General features: G+C 46.1%; 1 protein-coding gene across 2 annotated transcripts in view; it reads left to right on the forward strand.

Moving 5' to 3' along the window:
- The window catches only part of PRKCH (protein kinase C eta), a 223,959-nt gene that overhangs the window by 136,974 nt on the left and 62,435 nt on the right, over positions 1 to 24,550 (forward strand). For both annotated transcript variants that reach the window (XM_033421268.2, XM_004262103.4), the window contains exons 9-10: positions 3 to 176; positions 23,389 to 23,543. In XM_033421268.2, coding sequence (XP_033277159.1) covers positions 3 to 176; positions 23,389 to 23,543 — 329 coding nt within the window. The remainder of the gene's footprint in view (positions 1 to 2; positions 177 to 23,388; positions 23,544 to 24,550) is intronic.

Here is a 24,550-nt window from a genome sequence, read left to right on the forward strand (position 1 = left end):
AGGTGATGCTTGCAAGAATAAAAGAAACAGGAGACCTCTATGCCGTGAAGGTGCTAAAGAAGGACGTGATCCTGCAAGATGACGATGTGGAGTGCACCATGACAGAGAAGAGGATCCTGTCTTTGGCCCGCAATCACCCCTTCCTCACTCAGTTGTTTTGCTGCTTTCAGACCCCTGTAAGTATGACCCACCTTCACTGCCTCAGTGGCCTCCTTTCTTCAAAAGCTGAGCTCACAGATGTTGAAGATTTCATAAAGTAGAGTATTAGAAACTTTGGGGGGGATGGACTCCTAAGGTAGCGTCATTTGAAGTATCCAGTGACTTCTGATGACAAGAACCAATGAGCTAACTGCTTCCTTCCTTTCATGCTGTCCTGGAGAGGGATCACTTTGAGGGTTGTGTGTCCTAAGATTGAAAACATCTTCATACATAAGTCTTCTCTAGCAGAGTGAAGGTTGCAGAAGTCTAGGAATACAGTAAACATCAGGGACTGCTTATTTTGGTGACTTTAACCTCAGCTCTGTTGCTAAATGCTGAACTGGTTCTGACCTGGGGAAAAGAGTTCAGACCAGGATAGGCCCGAAGGGGGCACCTTGACTTGTAATGTCCCAGGGCATTGCTCCCGGCCTCAGTCAAGGACCCTTTGCTTGATCCTGTGGACTGATTGTGGGATTCTGTCTATCCCATCATGTGCAATTAAGAATGCTTTGGGCTGCAGTTAACAGAACATGTGACTGACAGTGGTTTATACAACAGACAGGAAGGATGAGTTTAGTTCATCAGTACAGACTTTTTTCTTGGGAAGTCTGACAGTAGCGATGTTAGGGTTGGATTAGTTGCTCAGTGACGTCAGACATCTCTTCCCCGTGGGTCTCAAGGTATTTGCCACAGTCCTAAACATCACACCTCATATGACAGCATCCGAAGCAGGAAGCTCGGGGGACAGAGGCAGAAGGGCTTCATGGACCACTCTCCTTTTATCAAGGAGAGAAAAATCTTTCCTAGACCTGAGTTACAGGCTCACCCTGAGCTGCAAAGGAGGCTGGAAGAGCAAATATCGAGTCAAGATAAGCTGCTTTATCATGATTGGCTCACATCAACCTTGACGTGTCCCCTGGGGCAGGACACTCTGTAGCCCATTTAGCGTTGGGCTCAGAACTGGGCTCCTGTTGTCAGTGGAGAGGGAAGAGGGCTCCTGTGAAGGCAGCAAGAGGGTCTGGCACAGATATTTCTTAATCTTCTTGCTGTCAAAGGCATTCTGAAAGAGAATTCAGGACATGTCCCTTGCCTCTGCTACCATCAGGGATGTAAAGGGTGTGATGGGAGCAGGATGGGGGCGTCCCACCTGGTCCAGTGATGCTGCGATGCATTTCTAGGGAAAGTCACAGCTATGCCGGAACCAGAAGGGCCAGTCAGAATTAGTCAAGCAAAGAGAATGAAGGCGAATATGGAATAAAGTTTAAACAGCTCAGGCATGGATCTACTAGTAAACGGGAAGAGGAGGTGTAAATAAAGCTCACGAGCATAAAATGTGAAGTTGAGGAGGGGCCTGGTGAGAACTAAGGCTGCAGAAGTAGCCCAGGCTGCTGTAGGCGCTGTTAAAGGAGCTAGGGTTTTAGTGCTAAGAACAAATGAAAGACATTTAAGCAGAGGAATGACATATCAGATTGCATTTTTTAACTATTGAAAACCATTTTATTTTCTTTTTTTTGCAATGGGTAGTATAAGCATCCTCCAAGTATCCATACCCTCTCTTTGAAAGGAACAATTATTACTGGTTTCAAGTGCAGCCTTTCAGAGAGTTTTTTTGCACCCAAAAGTATACACACACACCACATATATGCATCCATATTTATTTTTCTAAAAAGCACAAATGATAGTATGTATTTGTCCACCATTCTGGATCCTTTTTTTAAGGAAAAAAAAAATCCAAAACAGTTTTATTAAGGAAGTAAATCTCTGTAATGCATCTCGCAAAATTTACACATTTAAAAAAATTGAGGTATAATTGACATGTAACATTATATTAGTTTTGAGCGTACAAAATAATGATTTGATATTTGTATATGTGGTAAAATGATCACCACAATTAGTCTAGCTAACATCCATCATCACACAGTTACAGAATTTTTTTCTTGTGGTGAGAACCTTTAAGAGCTACTTTCTTAGCAACTTTCATATATGCAATACTATGTTATTAACTGTAGTCACCATATTGTAAGTTGCATCCCCATTCTCCTTATTTTTTTGAAAAAATGTAATAATGTATCTTGAGATTGTCTTATATTTGTATATACCTGGCTGCCTCATTTTTAATGGCTACTATTATTCCATTTTAAGAACATGATGCAATTCATTTAACTTGTTTCCTATTGCTATATATTTAGGCTGTACTTAGACTTTTATTTCAAAGTTGCAGTGAGTCTCTTTGTACTTTTATCTTTAGGTACTTGTGCTATGACTTCTATATGATACACTCTTAGAAGTGATATTGCTTTGTCAGAAGTAGATGCATTTATAATTTTATCTCGTTGGCCCTCTCTCCCCATCGTGGTTAAAGATAGCTAACACTTTATCATTTGAATACCAGGCACTGTTCTAAGTGCTTTATGTGTATTATCTCAGTAATCCTTACAGTAATCCCATGAAGTAAGTTCTGTTAACATCACTCCCATTTTACAGATGAACAAACTGAGGCAGGAAGAAATTTAGCTTCCAAGTGGCAGACGTTTTCAGTCTGACTGCTGAGCCCAAGCTCTTACCAATTGCTGGCTGTATTTCTAAATTCCTACTCCCAAACCATGTGTGAGAAGGCTTATTTCCCCCACCCTCCTGTCATGGCATGCTACTTATCATTTTGATGGTTGGAGAGATTTTTAAAAAGGTGTCTTTGGAGTTCTAACCGGCATTTCTCTGACGGTGAGTGAGGCTGAGCGTTCACGTGTGTTTAAGGGTCCCTTGTGTTGGCAAAGACACATGTACAGCTCAGGGAATGGACGGAGCGGGGAACACTGCAAGCCGGGAGACAGGAGGGTGTGTGAAAGGGGACGCACAGCGTGCACTCCCATGCTGTCTGAGTATGTTGGAAGGAGCTGGGGTTCAAGTAATAGCTTCTTGGGCTTCGGTTTCCTCTGCACTCCTTCCCGCCCCTCGTGGTCTAGGCTCTTTGAGGCCACGCCCTCATCAGAGTCCTCGGTGGCTCCAGGAGCCCTGGAGTCCCTGGAGTCCATGCCGCCCCTACCACCTTGCCCGATTCTTGCTTCCCATCTCCGGGTCCATGGTTCCTTCAGAGCTCCGGTTCTGCCCATTCTCCACTGCTACCCAGAGTATCCCCAAAACACTATTTCCCATGCTCTGTGCTCTGTCCACCTGAAGCCCTGCATCCGCCCTCATCCAGCTGTTTTCCCAGAGAAGAGTGGGGTGACAGCCCTGAGCTTGAGAACACCCTTGTGAAGAAGGCAAGACTGATGGGTGGTACTGGTCACCCGCCTGAGCTTCAGGCTTACCTTCTCCTCGTTCCATGAGCCGGACAGGGCTATGCTCAGGTCGTCTTTCCAGGGCTGCGCCAAAGTGCAGATGGTTTTCTATGACATTGGGTTAGATGATATTAACAGTTGACGGACATGGTTGTGCAGTGGCTGCTTCAAGTTACTCTAATGAACAAATAAAGAAGCGTCACCTACCCAACTCCAGGGGACTTTTACCTACCGAAGGAAATCCCCGTGATTCTATGGAAGCAGTCTGAGGTCTTACCAACAATTACAGGGTGTTGTAGTAGAAAAGAACTTAACCTGGACCAGATTGGGAGACCAACAAATATAGAATATACAGTGCAAAATTTTCCAGGAAAATATAAACTCTACAGTATCGCCAAATACTAGTGTCCACATGTTATTTCCACAGTGTTCAGCCCGTGAAGCCTTTATTTTAACATGGGCCATCTATTTTTCCTAGTGACAGTTTCATATATGGCCACAAGGTGGCAGTCGTTACCGCAAGGTGATTTTTATTTCTGCACCAGAGAGACAGGAGCTGACTCTGGGGTTAAAATTTGTGTGTTACAGTAGATGTCTCCAAAGCAAAGGATAATGGGAATTTTCCCTTGCCCTAAGTCTAAATGATAAAGTGGTAAGAACCAACTTAAAAGAACCAAGTGCATTTTTCTCATGCTGAGAGAGAGATATACAGTTTCCATTTTGCTGTAGTTTAAGCCTTCTCTCGGATTTGCAAGGTATCAGACTCCACATATGCATAGCATTTGCTCTCTGCATCTGTCCATCTGTCAGAAATCCTCAGTCACTATCCCCATTTGCTACTGAAAAACTAAAGAACAGAAAATGTTAGTTACCATGAGAAATTAAAGCAGGTAAATGACTACTTTTAGTTAAAAAGTACTTTTAGCTAAAAACTGTGTTTGGCAGGCCCTGGCCTCTGAAGTGAGATGCTAGTCTGCAGTGTGTCGCTTCACTGTGAAGACGCTGGCAGAGACGGCAGTCCACTTGCCGTCCAGCCCTGTAGGATGAGTGTCTCTGAGGCCCAGGAGAAAGGGAGCAACTTGCTGAGGACCCCTTAGGCTGGGAGTGGTGGAGACAATGTTTATCTCTGGGTCAGGCTGACTCTGCAGCCTGGCTCCGTCCACTTGGTGTCTTATACAGCATTGAGGTTGTTGGTTCAGCATCTGCTTAAAGCCCCTCCTGTCTGCCCTGACTCACCTCCAACCTGCTGATATGGAAACAGCTCTGCCTTTGGAAACGGGAGACCTAAGTTCTTCCAGCTCTGTTTTCCTCTGTCTGAATGGCTTGCAACCACCTTAAAATTCCTTTGAGCCTTCAAGGTCTCATGGTTGAGATGAAAGCAGGATTGCTGTGAGGACCAAAGGCGAGAATGCAGACACGCCGTTGCTACACGCGCGGCAACTCGGTGTTGTGATGACCGCCTCCTTCCCCACACCAGAAAGATGTCCTGTGCCTTCCCAGGGGCCAGCACAGACCCCCACATGGAGGTGACAGTAAACACCCACAAAGTAGGCATTTTGAAACTCCTTTTGTTCTTGGCCAGAACAAAAAGATAAGCAAATTTCAAATATTAGATAATTTGTCGTTTGCTGCATAGAATTATGAGCCCATGAATTACTGCCCCGATTTTTTCAATATAATGCTTGTTACTTGCATGTATCTCATTCCACTGGCGTCCTCATAAATTTCTGAAAGCACTGTAAGTCCTAATAGTTTGTGAATAATTTGATAACCTGGATCCAGACTTATAAGAATGCATATACTCTTGGATCTGTTGATTTTATTGCTGATAATCTAGCCAAAGAAAACAACGTAAAGAATAAAATAAATGTTATGCATAAAGATGTTTAACTTTCAGTGCATTATTTATAAGAGGAAAATCTTGGAAACAACTTCAGCCTTCAGCAATAGGAGTCTACTTAAACAATGTACTATTTGATGAAGATTTTCAGCCAGTAGAAAAATAATTGAATATTAAGTAGTTAGATCATCGTGTGTTACTGTCAGAAGCATCTAACGTGTAATATTTATTGCATATAATTCTTACATCAGCCGTAGAAGATGGGTACAATTAATTATCCTTATTTTGCCGAGTGCTAAAGGAGGAGTTAAGTTACTTGCCCTAAATCTAACAGAGTAAATGGTGGAACTCGGAGATGGGAAGCCGGGAAATAGTACAGAATTTATGATTAGGGGCGTGAATCTATATCAGGTTTCACCCAGGACTGCAATGTGGCCAACCTGGCCCCTCCTCCAAAAAAAGCCTGAAAGGAGATGATGCCAGTAAACTACCAGGGACTGTTAATGAAGGTTGTGGAATTAGGGATGATCTTTTTCTTCTTTGCTCATTTGTCAGTTTCTGCAATGTGTTTCTGTTTCTTTGTGGATGAGGGTGGGAGGAGTGAGGCCTTATGAAAGGAGCAGAGCCCAGGGTCTGGGCTGCTGGCCTGGTGTAGGCCACCTTCCCCGCTCTTTCAGGTTCAATTCACTTCACACGCCTTTCATCTTAATCAGTGACTGTTGTGCCGGCAGCCGAGCCTGCTGGCATTTATGGCCTAGGATCCGGGTCTCCCCACCCCCAGCTCCCAGGGGCTCTCCTTGGCTCTCCTGGAGCCCTGGCTGAGTGCTGAGGGCTGAGACCAGGAAGAACAAAGAGGCAGCAGCAGCAGGAGGGGGAGTGGCAGAGTAAACACTGGTCAGATGCTTTAGCCTTTGTTCAGAGACCCAGTTTGTTAGAGCAAAGGCTTCCATTTGGAAAACATAAGACACACTGTGCTTGGTGCCCAAGAGCTGCCTCTCGTCGGCACGACCCCGGCCGCGTCAGGTCCACGAGCCCGGTTTTTGGGAGAGAACTTGTTTGCATTTGTGAGCTGCTGCCCTGCGAGGGGCGGGGGACAGATTACACAAAACCTCCTTTTACAGGGACAGAAGCCCAGTGCTCTCACCTCCCTACTGACGGGGTGTCCTCGGGTGTCACCTGCAGGGGTCGTCCGCGAAGCAGTGCGCCTGGGGCTCCTGGCAGGGGCATTGCTTTCCCTAAGAAGCTGCCACTCAGTGTCGGTCAACAAAGCAGAAATCCAGCCTTTGAAGGGTAGGGCGGCTAGGAATCTTGTGACCTAAGTGCTGTCAGCTTACACAACCGGTGCAAACTGATTTTGGTGCACTTAAATCACACTTAAAATATGTCTGAAAATCGCCTGCCAGCATGGGTGCAGGGAAACAGTCTTTTCTCTGGGTTATTGTCTCCATCGTCATATTAAATATTAGCAAAGGGGTGTACATGTGAGAGAGAGACGCACAGACAGACAGACAGACAGAAGAGTTAGGCAGCAGGATGGTCGTGTGGCCCTGGAATGCATCTTTCAGAATCTCATCAGGAGGTCGCTACACTGTAGCCTTCAACAGGAGAGCCCTGAGTTCTCATCTTGACTTAGCTAATAGTCCCCTTGTCTTGAGGAAGGTCCCCTGCCTTGGATTTTTTTTTTTTTTTCCAGATAAGCACCTCCTGTGCCCTTCTGTCACAGACCTGTTGGCAGAAATGCCTCCCAATAGGGACCCCCCACGGACTTCGTTCCGGTGGGGGTGGGAGGTGCAGTCAGCCCTGCACACCCCACCGCCCTGCAGCCCCTCCAGCTCTCATTCCCTTTCCCGGTGTGCAGGGAGCATCTGGCAGCGGCAGCTGGGCCACTTGGCCCCTGGTACAGCTTTACCCGCTACGCTCTAAATCACAGCGACATCCCGGGCAAGGGGAAGAGCCCTCTGTTAACACGTCACATAGCTGGTCGATTCTTGGCGCCTCACTGCGCCAGCTTTGCAGAAGGGGTGGGTGAAGGATGAAGTAGCAGCAGCAGGTACTGTTCACCGAGACCCTAGCATATTCTGGGTGCTCGTATTCACTACCAGTGTCTAGACAAGTGTACAATTCGGTATTTCCATAAATAGCTGTTGAATGAAATATTTAATACTCAAAACAGTCCATGGGGGTAGAGATACTATTATCCTCATTTTAAAGATCTGGAAACTGAGGTCCAGAGAGGTTAAAGAACTTGCCCCAGATCACACAGCAAGCAGGAGTCAGTCTGTGGATTCTTAACCAGGTCGTCCAGTTTTAATAATCTACTAATATGGCACAAAGAGAAGTATCCTCTCTCTGCAGTGTGTACAGCTGAGGAGAGTGTCATCAGGCAGGAGTGAAGGCAGTTTTTCACAACATACAGTTTTGTGGCCTTTTATAAAATACCTAAGGAAAGGCCATTTCCTCGTCCCTGTTTGGAACTGGGTTTCCTCCTTTCCCTGAGCAGTGAGTGCCATAAACACCATTTGGTCTGCTTATGGGCCGCTTATGGGTCATTTGGTATAGTTTGCCTTTGGCTCAGATCAAAATAGAAAATGAACCAGAACATGGTGTTTCCCAGTTGGGCATGTTCCCAACTTATTAATCGTGTTCCAGCTGGGAAGAGAATGCACGTAGGCCATCTCTGGGCTCTGCATTTCTGGGAGGCTGATTTAGGACCTTTGCTTCTGTCCTCGGAGGCTTCCCGGCTCCCCGACTATCTGTGACTCAGTAGGGCCGGGAAAATGAATGGGAAATAGGAGGACGCGAAGTCCTTGCTGTTCCTTTGGCTGTCTCTGCTCAGGGAGGACTGCCAGAACACTTGGTGTGACCAAAGGGCTTGAAACGGTTGCCATGTGTTTCCCTTTGAGGTTGTTCAGCTGTAACTGGCCTCGTCACTAGCTGTCATCCACACCGATGACCCAGAGATGGCCTGGACTCCCCAGCTCCGTGGTTGTAAGGCGGTTCACGAATTGTGTGTCACTTCCGTCGACTTATCTGAGAGTGGCCAGGGTCAGACGTGGCCCTTGTGCTTCCCGATGACTGGCGAGGCTTTGTGGCAGTGAGTTTTGGTTATGGTTTTCCCTGATTGTGCCTGGGAACCTGCCAAACTATAGATACTCCCGCCTCAGCAGGGCCCTGTTTTAAAGCACTGGGCTTGAGGTGCCAGGAGTGGCTCCAGGCATGAGAAGGGGATGGGCTTTCTACCAAATAGTTGAGTGAGAAGTCAGCCAGTCCGGGATCACACTGATGGAGGGCTAGGGGGAGAAGCAGTGCTTTTAATCCTCAGTCTAGCTGGGAAGAGGAGATTCACACGCATGGCATAGACAGTATAATGGCTGTGTTTACTCCATGCTACCAAAGGAAAGGTAGCTGAAAACGAGGACTGGCCTCTGGGGGAAAATTTTACCTACGGGCCAGTCTCTCCTCAGAAGGGCAACCAGAATGACTATCAAACTAACAGTCTAACCAGCAGCACCTGAGGGTGGCCTGCGGGTGTTTCTCTGGGAAGCTGGGTTGGCCTCTGCCAGGACCAACTGGGACCTTGAGGCCAGGGCCTGACACGACACCTGTGGGTGGCTGGAGTGGGTCCCCCTTACCCTGAACCCAGAATCGTGCAGTCTAGAAACCCAACTGGTCTGGGTGAAAACCACAGACCATAATGTCTCCTAGTTTTGAAATACTTGCATTTTCCATAATTGCTTCATCACTGGTTAGAACCCAGCTGCGCCCATCTCCACTAGGCCCCAGAACAATCCGGGGCCCCTCAGGACAGAATCAGCCCCGTCAGTCACTATCAGCTTAGCCGACTTGTAGTGACAGAGGCTTGTCCACCAGTAGGTGAAGATCAAGGGTGTTCATTCATTTGGCAAATGTGCACAGAGTTCCTTCAGGGTGAAGGCTCGGGTGAGCCCTGAGGATGCAGCAGTGGACGGAGCAAGGAGGGGCCCCTTCCCTCACGGAACCGGTGTCCTCCCGGGGAGTTCGGGGGCCTGAGCAGCCTGTTCGTAACATAGAGTCAGCTGCTGACCCTCCACGGTGGGCTGGTCATGGTAGCAGTTCTGGGATTGCCATTTAGGACAGGCTCAGAGCAGCCATCCGCTTAGAAGAGAGTCTGCGGGGCTTGTATTGAAGTTGCATTTGCATGTGGATGCCTGTGTGGTGCAGTGAATTGAAGACCTGATGGAGATTCCTGGGGGCAGGGACGGCGATGGGTTCTGTAGCACCACTGGGCTTGGGGCCCAAAGCAGGAGGCGTCATGGAAGAGCAAGCTTACTTCCCATGCTCACCATTGTAACTGGCACAGTGTTCTTCATCCCTCTGGAAAGACTGGTCTCATTCCCTGCCCCCACCCCCCTATCAGTGCCGTCGAGACTGACTTGTGCAAGGTTCCTCGTCCAGCCTTCCACTGTCAGAGAGCACCTTGGCTGTCTCACCAGCAGACCTTCCCGCTCCACTGGCGGGCTCTGGCAAGCCCCTTTGGGACCACCCAGGGAGTTCCTGTTTCCTTTCAGTGCAGGCGTCCAGCTTTTAGTATATTTGCACAGCAAAAGAGCCGGCTGTATTTGGAGCTCACTCCTACCCATTTCTTTAGGATGGTCTGTAATGATGTATTGCTTAGGTCTCACAAAGCGAGTCTTGGAACTCCTCCCAGAGTCTCAATTCCATTCTCATTGTGTATGATATTTTCAACGTTAAAATGATATAATGTATAATTTCCAACCAAAACAAAAGAGGAGAGCCCTTCCTGCAAAACTGCTCCCCTCCCACCCATACGTGTTTTCCTGCTCCTGTGCGGTGGCCGCGTGGGAAGTGCCTTTGTCCTTTTCCTTCCTCTCCTCACCCCCAGGGAGCACTGACCCATAGTCTGCTTGTGAAGTGGGAACTAGCCTGTGCCCACGACAAGCCCAGACCTTCTGCACTAGCGTGTGTCTCACCAGTGGTGGAAGGCGGTTCAAGATAAGTGAGCCACAACCAACAAGGTAGAGAACTGGACTTAGAGACTGGTTCAGGTTCCTCTTCTGGAAACCTGCAGAAGTGAGAGCCTGCTCAGAAACTCGGTTTGCCCCTCCTTACTTTGGCTTCAGGGCAGATCCGTAGCAGGACGTTCCCTCCACATTGCTCAGAACTTTACCTCCAAGACCTTGACCTTCACCAGCAGGTCAATAGTTTAAGGAATTGAATGACTGGCGAATGTTCAACCTTTCCAGTAAAAAAGGTTTTAAAAAAATAAGTTAAAAAAATTTAAATCACGTATTTGTACAATGTGATATCATTTGCCCACTACTAATATTGAGGGCAGGATAACCCTTTGTCACAGGAGGGGAGGGAGCTGCCCTGTGCGTTGTAGGATTAGCAACGTCCCGGCCTCTGCTCACCAGGTGCCGGCGGCACTTCCCTAGTTACGACAACCAAAAAAGTCTCCAGACATGACCAGATGCTCCCTGGGGGAAGAATCTCTCCAGCTGAAAACCAGTGCCTTACACGAGTGTCTGGTGGTCCAGCCTAGATATGGGAAGTCAAGTAGGCTGGATCACTAACCTTTTCACAGAGGCCAAAGAAAATGTGACAGATCTTCTTTGTAAAGACATAAGCATTATCTCTGTTTTTTTCTGAGTTTGTAGACAGACAGAGCTCCTGTTTGGGGACTCCTAACAGCTGTCCTGTTAAAGAAGATGTTGCACATATATACAATGGAATATTACTCAGCCATAAAAAGAAACAAAATTGAGCTATTTGTAATGAGGTGGATGGACCTAGAGTCTGTCATACAGAGTGAAGTAAGTCAGAAAGAGAAAGACAAATACCGTATGCTAACACATATATATGGAATTTAAGAAAAAAAAATGTCATGAAGAACCTAGGGGTAAGACAGGAATAAAGACGCAGACCTACTAGAGAATGGACTTGAGGATATGGGGAGGGGGAAGAGTGAGCTGTGACAGGGCGAGAGAGAGGCATGGACATATATACACTACCAAACGTAAGGTAGATAGCTAGTGGGAAGCAGCCACATAGCACAGGGAGATCAGCTCGGTGCTTTGTGACCACCTAGAGGGGTGGGGTAGGGAGGGTGGGAGGGAGGGAGATGCAAGAGGGAAGAGATATGGGAACATATGTATATGTATAACTGATTCACTTTGTTATAAAGCAGAAACTAACACACCATTGTAAAGCAATTATACTCTAATAAAAAATAAATAAAAAAAAAAACAGCACGCTGAGTGTCAGAGCCTGGGGCATCTAAGGAACAAAAGATAAGCTCAGTGAGCATATAGTTAAAATGGGTTATGTTAGAAAGCAAGCAATACAAATAGTGCAGCTTCTCGTGTTTTGGCATTTAATGATTATATGTCCACTTTACCAACAAAGCACTGAATGAGTGGCATTTTATGAAAATCATCGTCACCACTCTGGTCTTAAAGGGGTGCCTCTCTGTGAGTCAGATTCTTATCCTGTGTGTGGTACATATGACTGGAATTTACAAGCAGAGATAAAGCTTTAAGAAATATTTCCCAACCAGTGTATAAAAATGTGCTGGTAGCAATACAAGTGCGCTTTGGGGAAAGCGGACTTGCTGTTTTCTTTCTTTTGTTCCCATGTATGGGAATGCCATTTCAGCTTAAGATAGATACCTTAGAGGCTATCTGCAAAACTGAGTGGTCTCTACATATTAAAAGTAGATCCTAGCCACCAGAGACATTACCTGTTAATACGTTGAATGGTAATATTGTGTCTACGTTGCATTTTTAATTCAATTCAGTGAATGTTTCCTGAGCCAGGGACGTTATGTGCCAGGGACTGAAGGCATAAGGAAGAACAAAATGTGGACCTGCCCTTTTGTTGCTTTCAGGCAAGGGTCTTCCTAAACACAGATAAGTCTTATCACTGTGTGATAGAAGACAGTCATAGCTTGGTCCCTGGGGAGGTTGGAAAGGCCTTCCATGGGAGGGGCTGTCTGAGCTGTGTTTTAAGGATGAATAGGAGCCCTACAGAGACAGAAGGGGGATGGGCCTCCCAGACAGGTAATAGCAGTGCAAAGACACAGAGGCTTGAAATTGTACGATGTGCCCAGGAACCCCCAAATAACTTGATGTAGCAGGATTGCAGGAGAGGAAATACAGGGAGGAAAGAAGACATCCTTTGCTGAAGAGTTTAGACTCAATCATGAGGTGAAAGGAACTGGCAGGGAGCAACCTAAGCTTTGCATTTTGGGAGGGCTGCAGGTGGCTGTCTGCAGAGAGAGGAGACTGGGGGGGCAGCCCTGGTAAGGCTGTTGAACCACTGGCCTGCTGAACCTTCCTACTCCAAGGCAGCAGCCACAGGGATGGAGTCAAGGAAACACATAGGAGGTGGAATTGATAGGACTTTTTAGAGTAAAAGAGTGAGAGGAGTAGCGAGAGTTCTGACCAGCTGGGAGCCTGGGGGAACGGAATAAATGTTTTGGGTTTTTTTGTTGTGTTTTTGTTTTGCAGAAAATCCAGCGGTAAGATGTTGCTCAGAAACACTGTTCAGATGGGGAGTGGATTTTAGTGTCAGTATCCACTTGGCATAGTAGAAACTGTCATTTAAAATATGTCAGTAGGCGTTTATAGAAGGAGAAGAGAGGAAGGCTGAAGAGGGATTTCTAAGTAAGGGAGGTTAAAGGTAGGGGGAAAAAAGAAGAATCAGGAGGAAGTGGTTTCTTCGGAGGAGCCATCAAGTGCCGAGATGAAGTCCGTTCACCAAGGGATTCAAAGCTATCCACTGGATTGGGGATGTGGTTGTTTGTGTGGCCACCTTAGTCACCATTCTCATCCTTGGGGTTTGAAGGGCCCATCACACTTCATTTCACCAGCTAAAGCTTCTCGACGAAAGTAACACAGTGTCCTCTCCCCTGGGTAAACTTTTTCATCTATTTCTGATCACTTTGCCCCTCATCTTATTAGAGCTGTGTCTCTTTTACTTGGGTCTCCCTACCTTTACATGAAAGTCTGCATCTTTCTTCCTCAGTGGACAGTGGAGATCCATATTTTGCCCACGTTGCAAAAAGGATCTGGGAAGAGATTGTAGGGGATCTCATTCCCCAGCCAGAGGGCCAGAGAAGAATGATGTTGTGGCTACACTGGAAGTCTCAAACTCAAAATAGCACATGGAAGGCGCATTCCAGAAAGAAACTTCAGCCAGCATGCAGCACCATAGAGCAGAGGAAGGAACAGACTCTCAGCCAGCGGATTGCCAGGCATCATCTTGAGGCAGATATGGAATATTCTTGGCCAGATTTGATACTTACCTAATTGGCAAAATGTTTAATCAGAAAGCTATAACCCAGAATCTCCTCCCATGAGGAAGAAATGTCTAGTTGATCCACAGATCAAAGGGAGACATGAAATCTTCTTTAACAAGTTGCGAAGTTTAGGAACCTCTGTCATGAGAAAGAATCTAAAGTGAAATGGCATAACGGAATTTTTACTCTTTATTCTGTAGCCCTGTACAAACTAAATCCATAAATATCTTCAATAGACTTGTTCCTATTTGATGCTGAAACCAAAATCTTTATAAAAAGAATGTACTACGTGAAATAATGATTTAAAGGAATCCTATCCTGCATACCTTTAAGTGACCAAACCTTTTTTTTTTTTTTTTTTTAAGTGAATAATCACCTAAGGTATCTTCTTTGGGAATCTACATTCAGAATTTAAAAACCATGTCCAGTTCGTACTAATCTGCTTTCAGAGATGCCTGTTTTTCCAGGCTAATAAAAATGATCTTTATCATAGGACAGTGACTAGAATGTTAATACCATGTCTCTTATTCTCATTAACGTAAGCAGAAATCCAGCTCATTGTAGGACTTCATAGAAATGGCATGGGGAATAGTACGCAACTGTTAAAAAAAATCATGGTTTTGATGACTAAGTACATCAGGAAATATTATGTAATGTAAGTGAAAAAGGAAGGGTATGTTTTTTTGTTTTCTCTTTTTCTGTTCTTTAAACATGCTATAAAGTGTTAAGTATAATTCAGACATAAGGGGAAAATCGAATGTAGTTAAAATTACTTTGTAAATATCTTAGGTGCTCTAAAAGCTGCAGTGCTTCAGATGCTAAAAGCCATAAATAGTTTTGTTTCTCCTTGTATTTAGACTTCTCTCTCTGGGTGTCAGGATTACAGGTGATTTTATTTTCTCAATTTTCCATGTATTTACTTTGTAGTTACATTTGAACGAAGAACATGTAATTACTTTTATAAACAGAAAAACCAGAGCTTTATAAATAAAGGGAAGTGGAGTGGCGTCAAGCAGACCTGCCTCTCTTGAACTCTTTCACGAACGGTTTTAACTGTGGACGAGACACTTCACTTCTTTGCACTTGACTTCCCCAAACTGGCCGGGTAAAACTAGTCTTGGCGGTTTGTTCCAACTTTTCTAATCTAGTTTAAATTTTATCAGGAAACAAAAATGGTCTCCTGCTATGGTAGTTCCTCAAGGGTTTATTAAACCTTACCATAGTCCGGGCACTGGGGGCGGTGGTACTAGAGATACATCATTTGGCATCTGGGCTCTGCCTTAAAAGGTTTCGTGTCCTCCAGAGAAAACACGACCAAGTGCACAAAGTGAGCACAGCCAGCCCTGTGATACTGGGCACGATGTGTGTGGACCGGAGACGCCAAAGGAGGCTCCAGCAGGAAGGGAGGACTTGTGCCCCAACTTTGCTATATCCCTGATCGTATGCTGCTTATTTATGCTTAAAAAAAACCATCCTGGCCCAGATGTTTCACAGGATGTTGACCTGCAGGTTCGATTGCCTCGTTTCCCTCATCTGGTACATATGCCAATGAGCCTTGTCGAGTTTCATTATAAGAGAGGACCGTAACATATCCAGTTTGCCAGGAGAACACTTGGTCTTTGGAAAGAACTGTGTGTCCCTCCAGGTTTAAAATGCAAGCTCCTAAGGGCTTGTTATATTGGAGACATATTTCACCTTCCCAAAGACTAGTTTCTGAGCTCAGATAGGATGTACCACGCCTGTGGGCTTGACAGAAGAGTTGCTGGGTAATTGAATTAACTTCGCATATCTTCTGGGCTGCACAAAATGATAAATTAAAAACAAAACAAACAAACAAAAAGCCATTCGATTCCCTCTCCTTGTTTCTTCCTTGAAGACTTTGTAATCATTCTTAATGTGGTTAAGTTCAAGTTGTTTCCAGTTCAGGCATGGTGCAATCAGATTTCCTCACAGGGGTGCTTTTCTGCTGTCACCTCTTTGACGTCAGTAACGGTTTCCTGTTGGTTTGAACTCCCTATTCACCCTCTAGATGACTTTGTCAGAGAAAAATTATAAAACAGAGGCACTTATGAGAAATCTATTGTCTATTACTGGAGATTTCCTTTTCCTTGTCCACAGCCGGTCAACAGCACTCCACAGCTTTTGATACAGGGTTGATGTGTTACTCATTTAGAAGTAATTCCAAAGCAATTCTTAGAACTTGGGTAAGTAAGTGTTGATGTGGCTCCCAGCTTAACATTGCCTTAAAGCAGTAACTAAATTAGTCATTAACTTTAAATGTTGTTTCTATTCTTTGTCTTATTTCCAGAAGGTAACCTGCATCCTCACTGTAAATACATCTTTAAATGAGATTTACATGTGTCAGTGGCAGTGACCATGGATCCTTGGTTTAAACAGAAACATCTTTCTCAGTCTGTTTATAAGAAAAAATCGACTTTGTAGAAGGGGAGAATAGCTACTATAAACAGTCTCGTTTACCATAGTGTTTGCAGTTCATAGGGGAGCACATTTGCCTTGCAATAATGATTATGATTATTATAAAGCTCTTAAAATAGAATATGAATTATTATCTAATATTAGGAAAATGAGAAAACTTATTTGGTCAATGTGTCTTGGCTTATCAAATCTAGTTTCGTGACCCCTTGTTAAATAGTCACGTCCAAGAAAGATAAGTTCACTTTATCAGGTCAGGGCCATGACTGTGCAGTATCAGGAAGAGCTCCTGCAACCCAGCAGCTGCCCTGGGGTCCTCCTGACTCCCTGATCCCTCGAGATTCCTGTCCTGAACTGAGGGTCGGGGAGCTGCTGCTGTAGCGGTTGCGGCTGCCGTTTCGCTCCTGTGTACTCGCCAGGCCGAGTACTCCATGAGTGGGGCACCATCTCCGCATCCACCACATAACTGTTTGAAATTCTAAGCTTAAATCATTTCATCCTCAAACACCTGTGAGTTCAATCACCTGATTATCCCCATTTTGCCGATGAGAGTTTTGAGAGCGAAAAAATAAAGAGCGCACAGCAGGAGCTGCCTTGGCATCTCGGGCTTCCTGACTCCTGACCCCTACACCGTGCTTTCTCTTGGCTACACCAGGGACTTCAGTGCTGGGCACAAGGTCTCCCAGATGTAGCTCTGGTCCTCTTTGTGTGATGCAGTAATAACAATAGAGTCTATCTGTTGAGATCCCTTTCTGGGTCTGGTCCTGTGCCAGGCACTCGGCTTCGGTTTAATCCTCACACGATCCGTGTAGCTAGAGGTGTTATTACCCTAGATTTATAAATCAGGAAACCTCATGCCCCTTAAAAATCGGTGAATGTTTCAGTTACAATTCTCCTGGTAGCAAATGATGGAAAAACACTTAACTAGAGTCATGCAAAAAGGGAGAAGTGAAAATAAAGAATCAGAGGTACAGTGGTGTCTCGTGGAACCCAAGGGCACACAATGGCCACGTCTCTCTGGGGACCTGAAACTGGAAGGGTGTGAGGGACCCAGGTAGTTTCCTTCTCGGCCCATTCACACTTTCTTATCTTTGCCCCATTCTTCTCCCCCATCTGTCCATCCAGGCTTCCACTGCTCTGATATACCGAGACATCTCATGTGTTGACACCACAGAGGCGGCAGCCTCAGCTCCCTAATTCATGTTTCCTCAGTTCTTGCACACAGCACAGCCTACATGAACACCTGTCTGTCTCAGTTCCAATTTTCTGGGAAGGGGACTGGGGCGGGAGGCGGGGAGCAACTTGGTCCAACTTGCTGTGTGCAGGATGTCCAGCACTTACCCATGTGACGGTGCCAGGGCAGGTCTCTGAGAAAGGAAGGGCTCAATGGGCTGAGCAGACACCTCTGAAGGTGTCTGGCACACGGACCCTAAGGGGTCTCATCCCTGGCCCGTGCTCACTCTGCACTCACCCTCCTTAGGCGACGTCACCTTGCCACAGGTACCATAGCACTTCTATCTATACTGGTGTTTTCTCTCTAACGTTTCCTCATGCAATTGTCCAACAGTTTTACCTCCTAAAAAACAGTCCTTAGGAGGGGCTTTAGGGAATGCACACTGCTTATACTGACAGCCACTTTCAGGGCAGAAGATATTTTTATCCCCTTTGGCCTGGGGAAGTAACATCCCTGAACTGACAGTAGCCAGGGCAGACTTGGCCCGGGCTGCAGCCGGTCAATGGAACCAGGCACGTGATGACAGGAATTCTATTATTAACCAGGCACCAGCTCCTTGGCCTCCTGTAACTCACGCTGGGCTGGGCTGAGTGGGACAAAGGGATTTCTGAGTTGCTTTTATTCCCCCAGGTGTTCCTCACCCCATGTTAAAGACTTGCATTTGTGGTTGGTTGAATCAGGAACAAAAGAGAGGAGCAAGGGACAGACAAAGGGCTGGGCCACTTGGCTTTAGAACTGAGGTTAAGCCAGCCTGGGGGACCTTAGATTCTCTACTGTGCAGATCAGGGCAAGATTTCCCATCGAGGAGCCGGAGGCCTCGGGGAATGCCGTGCAGGTGTCCAGGCTCAGCATCTAGGAAATTGGATTTTAGAAAAACTGGAATGCTATCTACACAGGCTTAAATACAGAAACAACCGTCTGCCCTCACTGCCCAAGGTGGGATTTGGAAACTCTTCCCTGCCCCAGAAATGACTCATGGCAGCCTTAATCCACCGTGCGGTGATCCCAGCAGATGCTTCCTCTGGTTGCTTCCCAGTTGGGTTTCTTCAGCAGGACTTAGTGTTTGTCAAGTCATCAGTGAGACTAGGTCTTAAGCAGCACAGATAGTGGAGCTGTAGGCAGGAGGTGATCTTCTGCCTCGTTGCTTCCTTGCTGCTTTGCAAAGGGCATTTGTTCAATGTGAAAGGTTTCCAGCTTGATGGCGTTCATGCCATAAGAGTAAAATGCCGTAGGAGCTGGAGTCATTGGCTTTTGTAGCCGATGTTTATTATTTGTGGCAGGCTCCAACACTACTGCAGTCTTTTTCAAGCCTAGCCCTTAAAAAGCATGGCTGCCACCTGCTTTAGCCCAGACACTGGGCCTGTAATTATGACAGAGGCCGATAGTGAGCGACCGTGTGTATTCATAGGACTAACGCCCCGTTCTCAGCTGTGGGTGACCTGCGGATAGGGTGAAGGGAAGCTTCCTAACTAGCGTTGGCTTTTTTTTTTTTTTTTTTCTTTTCTTTTTGCGGTACACGGGCCTCTCACTGTTGTGGCCTCTCCCATTGTGGAGCACAGGCTCTGGACGCACTGGCTCAGCAGCCATGGCTCACGGGCCCAGCCACTCCGCGGCATGTGGGATCTTCCCGGACTGGGGCACGAACCCCCTGCATCGGCAGGCGGACTCTCAACCACTGCGCCACCAGGGAAGCCCAGCCTTGGCTTTTTGTACCAGCACTTGACCCTGAAAGCAGCCTCAGCACCTGGGGAACATCCCCCTTTGCACTCCCGACACCGTGCCTCACACCTGATGCTTCAGCTGTTCATTCACCTTGATTCCTGCCCCCTCCATCCCACTCCATCCTGACTCGTGCTTCCTCATCCTTCAAGGCTGGTGAATCGGCTCCTCTTCGAAGCTTTCTCCCAACCCCACCCCAGCCTCCAGGCTGCTCTGGTGTCCCTGCTCTGTTTCTGCATGATGCCCCCTGTGCCCCTCTACTGTGCTTAGCACACTGGGCTGATGTGCTCCGGCTACCAGAGCTTCCTGAGAGCAGGCCTGGGCTCTCGTTCATTTTATGATACTTGGCCCCCACCCAGGGCCTGGCATACTGTGTGCTCAGTAAACGTGTATTCCTCCTTGTTGAGACCCTTAAAGCAAGCATGAAAGGTCTCTGAGGGGACTTCCCTGGTGGTGCAGTGGTTAGGTCACGGGTTCGAGTCCTGGTCCGGGAAGATCCCACATGTTGTGGAGCAACTAGACCTGTGCGCCACAACTACTGAGCCTGCGCTCTAGAGCCCGTGCCCGGCAACAAGAGAAGCTACCACGATGAGGAGGCCGCGTGCAGCCAAAAATAAATAAATAGAGTAATATTAAAAAAAAAAAAAAAAAGTCCTTGAAGGACTCAGTAGACTCTATGAAGCCTGTGTACCAGAACTCAGACCCTCTCCTCTCAGTGGAGCCCTGGGACCCAAACCAGAGCCTGCTGAGTCTCATTTTGGATGTGATTCCAACAAGCCTGATGGCCTGGTTATATCAGGCATCAGAATGGCTATTAAGGGAGAGGGTGGTTATTAGGGGCCCTGAATAATGGGCAGCCAGGGATGTGAAGACCCCTCTTTCTGTAACTGCTTTCCTAAGTAACTGCTTTCCTAATCCCACCTCCCGCTGCCTAAGTACCTGCTCTAAGACAGTCTCAAAATTGCACTTTCCCAGTCTCTCATCTTTCAGATGAAAATTAGGGAAATATGGAGGAAGCCATAGGTGACTTTGCTTTGTTTCTAATTATAAGAATAATGCACACTCATCATAGAAACCTTCAGAGGGAATGTCCTGGCGGTCCAATGGTTAGGACTCCACGCTTTCACTGCCGAGGGCCCGGGTTCAGTCTCTGGTCGGGGAACTAAGATCCTACAAGCTGCACCGTGTGGCCAAAAAAAGTTTTTTTAATAAAAAAATTTTTTTTAAAAAGAAACCTTCAGAGATACTGAAAAGTATAAAGAAGAGATAAATGACATACAAGATCTCACAACTGAAAGCTGACTTGTCATACATAGGTATTTTTTGGTCTTTTCTGTGCATATCTGCATCTTTGGCTGTAACTGAAATAATTCTGCACATTCATGGGTATGATCTTTTTTTTTTCCTAACTGAAAACATCTTCACCATTACAGCCACCACCAGCAGCCGCTACTGTTTATTGCACACTTTCTAGAAGCCCCACCTGAGGACATGTTTAATGAAAGTTCATTGCTGAGGATGGCTTCTCACTCACCCCCACTATGAGTGAATCTTTGCTAAAAGCTGGATGTTTCTGTCATTTATCTCCGCCTCTACAAAAGAAATCGTGGAGAAATTGCTACCTAATTTGAACTGCCTTGGCAGTAGACATTTTAAAATAGAGTGAACAGAACTGTATGTAAACAGAAGGTCTCTTCACAGCAAACGCATTTTGCTAGCTGATAAACATGCTATTAGTTTTCTACCTTGTGACATTATTGTAGGTCTTTGGTAAGATGGACTATTACTTTTCATTAAAGTGTCCTGGTATCTCCTGGCTCGTTCTCCCTTCCTGCTTGCTTAAAGAGTTGCGTGTAGCCTGAGGGCTGGGAGCCGTACCCTCTGTTCTAGGTGGTGCCAGACAGGAAGTTAGAAATGAGACTCTGGGTGAAAAATAACGCATATTTTCGCAGTTCTAAAGCTTATGACCTCTTGCTGTGCGTGCCAGGCGTGCACGCCTCCCAGGAACCCGTGCATTAGCTGAGAAATCTGCCGCCAGGGCAGGTGGTGGGGCCGAGACAGAGAAGCATGACTGGGGAGGGAAGGCAGTTATGTCCTTCCCCAGATCTGGAATTTAGCCCAGGGTCTGGCTTTTCAGACTTGAGATTATGAGAATTATTTTAGGAGGGAACTAGGAATGGATGCAATTTCCCTTGGAATGCCCTCATCTCGATGCCTACTGTCTTAGACGTTCTTGCTAACCCCCGCTGACTTCCAGCAGCCTAAGGAGTAGCCACTTACCTACTGACCCAGTTCTAGCAACCAGGTATTTCAAGCTGTTGGAATTCATGTGACTGCCAGTCCCAGCCATGCAAAGGTGAACAGGCCAGATGACAGAAATGTATCAGATGGACCTTCTTGCTGAGGGATGGATTGAGGCAGCTTTACCGCCTGGGGATTCATCCGGGCCCCCTGAGGCCCCTCCAAATGCACACAGCGTCGGCATAACAATTTCTCATGCGGATGCAGCTCTTAGACCCGTCTCTATCACATGCTTACCCTCTGCCCCGCCCACTGCTAACCTGCTCCTTCCACCCGAGCCCTCCCCGTACAGAAAATAGGGAACCCCATTGCTCATCCAAGCTCGTCCCACCCAACTCGGCCTCTCCCCCTGGTCAGTCACACTCACGTGAAGGCCATTGGCTTAGTCAGACGGCTTGATATATCTAGTATTCTGTTGGCTTATATTGGTCAACCTGAAGAGTTGTTTTATTGACGTTTGGTTTGGGGTTTTGTGTGCGTGAGTCTTGCCATTCCATCTTCACTCTTAAATTCTTGCTTCTCATTAGCAGAAAGAGACGTTTCATAGACCCAGAGGATTTTTTTTTTCCTTCTAACTAAGGTTTGTCTTAAAATTGGGAATAGGAGGTCATAAGTTGTAGTGTCTTCTGATTGGGAAGGGCCTGATTAAACCAGTGATGGATCAGGAGATGAACAACAGCAGACACAATCTCTGTCCACCATTCAGCTGTGAATGCATGGCAATGCCAAACAGAGCCGGCAGCACCTGAAACCACAAATAAGGATGGCTTCTGTGTGCGTATACACATCCTCTGTGAATTGGTAAGATACCAGTGTCCTTACAAAATGACCTCCCACCCTCCCACCCTCCAAAAGGATGACCACTGGCCCTGATTGCACTCATTTGGAAGGTCTCAGCTCCCACATCACTTGCTCAGAGAGACCTCCTCTGACCCCCCAAGCGGATGACACAATATCATTGCTTCCTCCACTTTTCCTTCACAGCATTGACCAGAATTTGTACATTTGCCTGTTTATGTGACTTTGTGGCTTTTTTAAAGTAATGTGTATCTCCCACACTAGACTCTCTATGGATAGAGACTGTGTCTGTTTTGTGCCTTTTTTTACTCTCTGTTGGGTCCCCGTCACCTAATTCAGCACTGGCTAACTTGGGACTCCATAAATGCTAATGAGAGGGAATGAGGAAGTCCATTGATCTCAGAGGTTCCTGAAGCAAAGCGTTTTATGCTGTGCATCTTGGAGAATCACTTTTTAATGGAGACTTGTACACTTCTTCCATTAAGCAGTGTTACTTTCCATAGCGCTTTATTCATAACACTTGCACAGTACTTAGTACATTGACTGCAACAGTGACTTCTAAGAGCCCATTTCACCTGCTGGGTTAGAGTTCCTTCCAGATGGAGACAGCATCTCACTTGACTTTAAGTTGCCTTTTCTGATTCAGGAACCTTCTGAGGGGCCAAATGGAATTTCTAACATTGAGGCAACTCTGAGGCTGTCATTAGACTGTTGTCTGGCTGATTTGTCAAAAATGTTTTCCTTTCTCTGTGATTATTCTCCGCCCAGGTGTGAGGACCTATCAGATGTCCCTTACTTGCTGTGATTAACCCTACATGTTCCAGACAAAAAGGCATGCACTTTTTGATTTGTGCTTCTCTCTTCCAGTTTATAAAACTCAACGATTCTGGTAGAGATAGCATCATCATCCTCAACCTTATTAATGTTGAACATCCAAAAAAAGTTAAATTCAAGGTTACATAGTGTTTAAACTGCAGAACTAAAACTAGAACCAAAACCTTCTCTACTTTTTACTTAATGCAGAAATTCAAGGTTGTGTGGAGTTACTTAAAGGAGATCCAGACGTTACTAGCACCACCTAGCCCCCATCCCCACCATCCCAAGGATTTAATCCACCAGACCCTCCTGCTTTGCCCTGACCCGCTGTCAGGATGTCCCATTGAGTACCTCCATTTAACAACCTCTTCTCCCCACGCCGGAGCCCAAGGTCATGTGATGCTGACTGAATTCTAGGCTAATGGCTACACCACGTTGGATCCTCTTTTGTCTCTTTTGTGTTTGTACCCAGGATCGTCTGTTTTTTGTGATGGAGTTTGTGAACGGGGGCGACTTGATGTTTCATATTCAGAAGTCACGTCGTTTTGATGAGGCACGAGCTCGTTTCTATGCTGCAGAAATCATTTCGGCGCTTATGTTCCTACACGACAAAGGAATCATCTATAGGTGAGTTTTGGTTGCTGGTAACCCCTCTCATAATTCATCCCTGGTTCATTCCCCTGTTCAACCCGTCCTTCCATTTCTCATGATGAACAATTGAAATGGTTTTGGAATTAAATTCACAGAGCTTTGTGTGTCCATTAGAATGAATGAATAACACAGCGATTAACAATGCCTGCAAACTAAAACCTGCCCCCGTGTGGTATTCGTAAAATAGGCTTGAGAGTCTCAGAAGAGACTGTTCATGAACTTGTTCAGCTGGAGTTTTCTAAGGCCAAACCCTGCAAAGGGCTGAACACGTGGCTGCTCTCTTTTTTCTGTTTTAACCTTGAGAGTGATTCGTTCCATGTTCAGAATCCATGCCTGAACTGCAGAGCATGGATGCCTCCTGCCCTAAATTGCTGTGATTAGGAATCACAGTCCAATGAGCTTGCGGCTTACCAGTCCAGGAGCCAAGAGGTGACCTGCTGATGGCAGTGTCCTCCTGCTTGATGATACCTATCACTTGAAGCCCCCTCCCAAATATTGTTTGATTCCATTTCATGACACACAGTCTTTTGATCGTAATATATCATACGTTAAATGGGCTTGAAATCTGGTTGATGTTGTTAGATCTCAGAGCTCAGGGGAGATCAAATTAAACTTTAGTCAGGCACAAAGCTGAGTAAAGTGGAAAATGTAATAGTGAGTGTTAGATCATTTTTATTCTTAAATTTCCCCTTTTTCCCCTGTTGACAATGTCCTCCTGCTCTTTACATCACATTATGACTTAGTTGCCACACATACTCCTTTTTTTTTCCCCTCTTGAGAAGCAATTGTTTCTTTCCCTTGAGAAAAATTCTGTCTCATGTTAGGCACATGAATGTTGAAGGAAAGAATTTCCTGATTGTTTATTAGCTTGCTAAAGGCTCTTCCTTTCGTGAGCTCGTGACAGCATGAACATCATTATTAAAGTGTGAGAGAGCTTTAAAAACTGAATATTCCTAAGTACCCTGGGAGAAAAAAGTAGGAAA

Source organism: Orcinus orca, chromosome 2 (genome assembly GCF_937001465.1).
Source record: "Orcinus orca chromosome 2, mOrcOrc1.1, whole genome shotgun sequence".
NCBI classification, from domain to species: Eukaryota; Metazoa; Chordata; class Mammalia; order Artiodactyla; family Delphinidae; genus Orcinus; species Orcinus orca.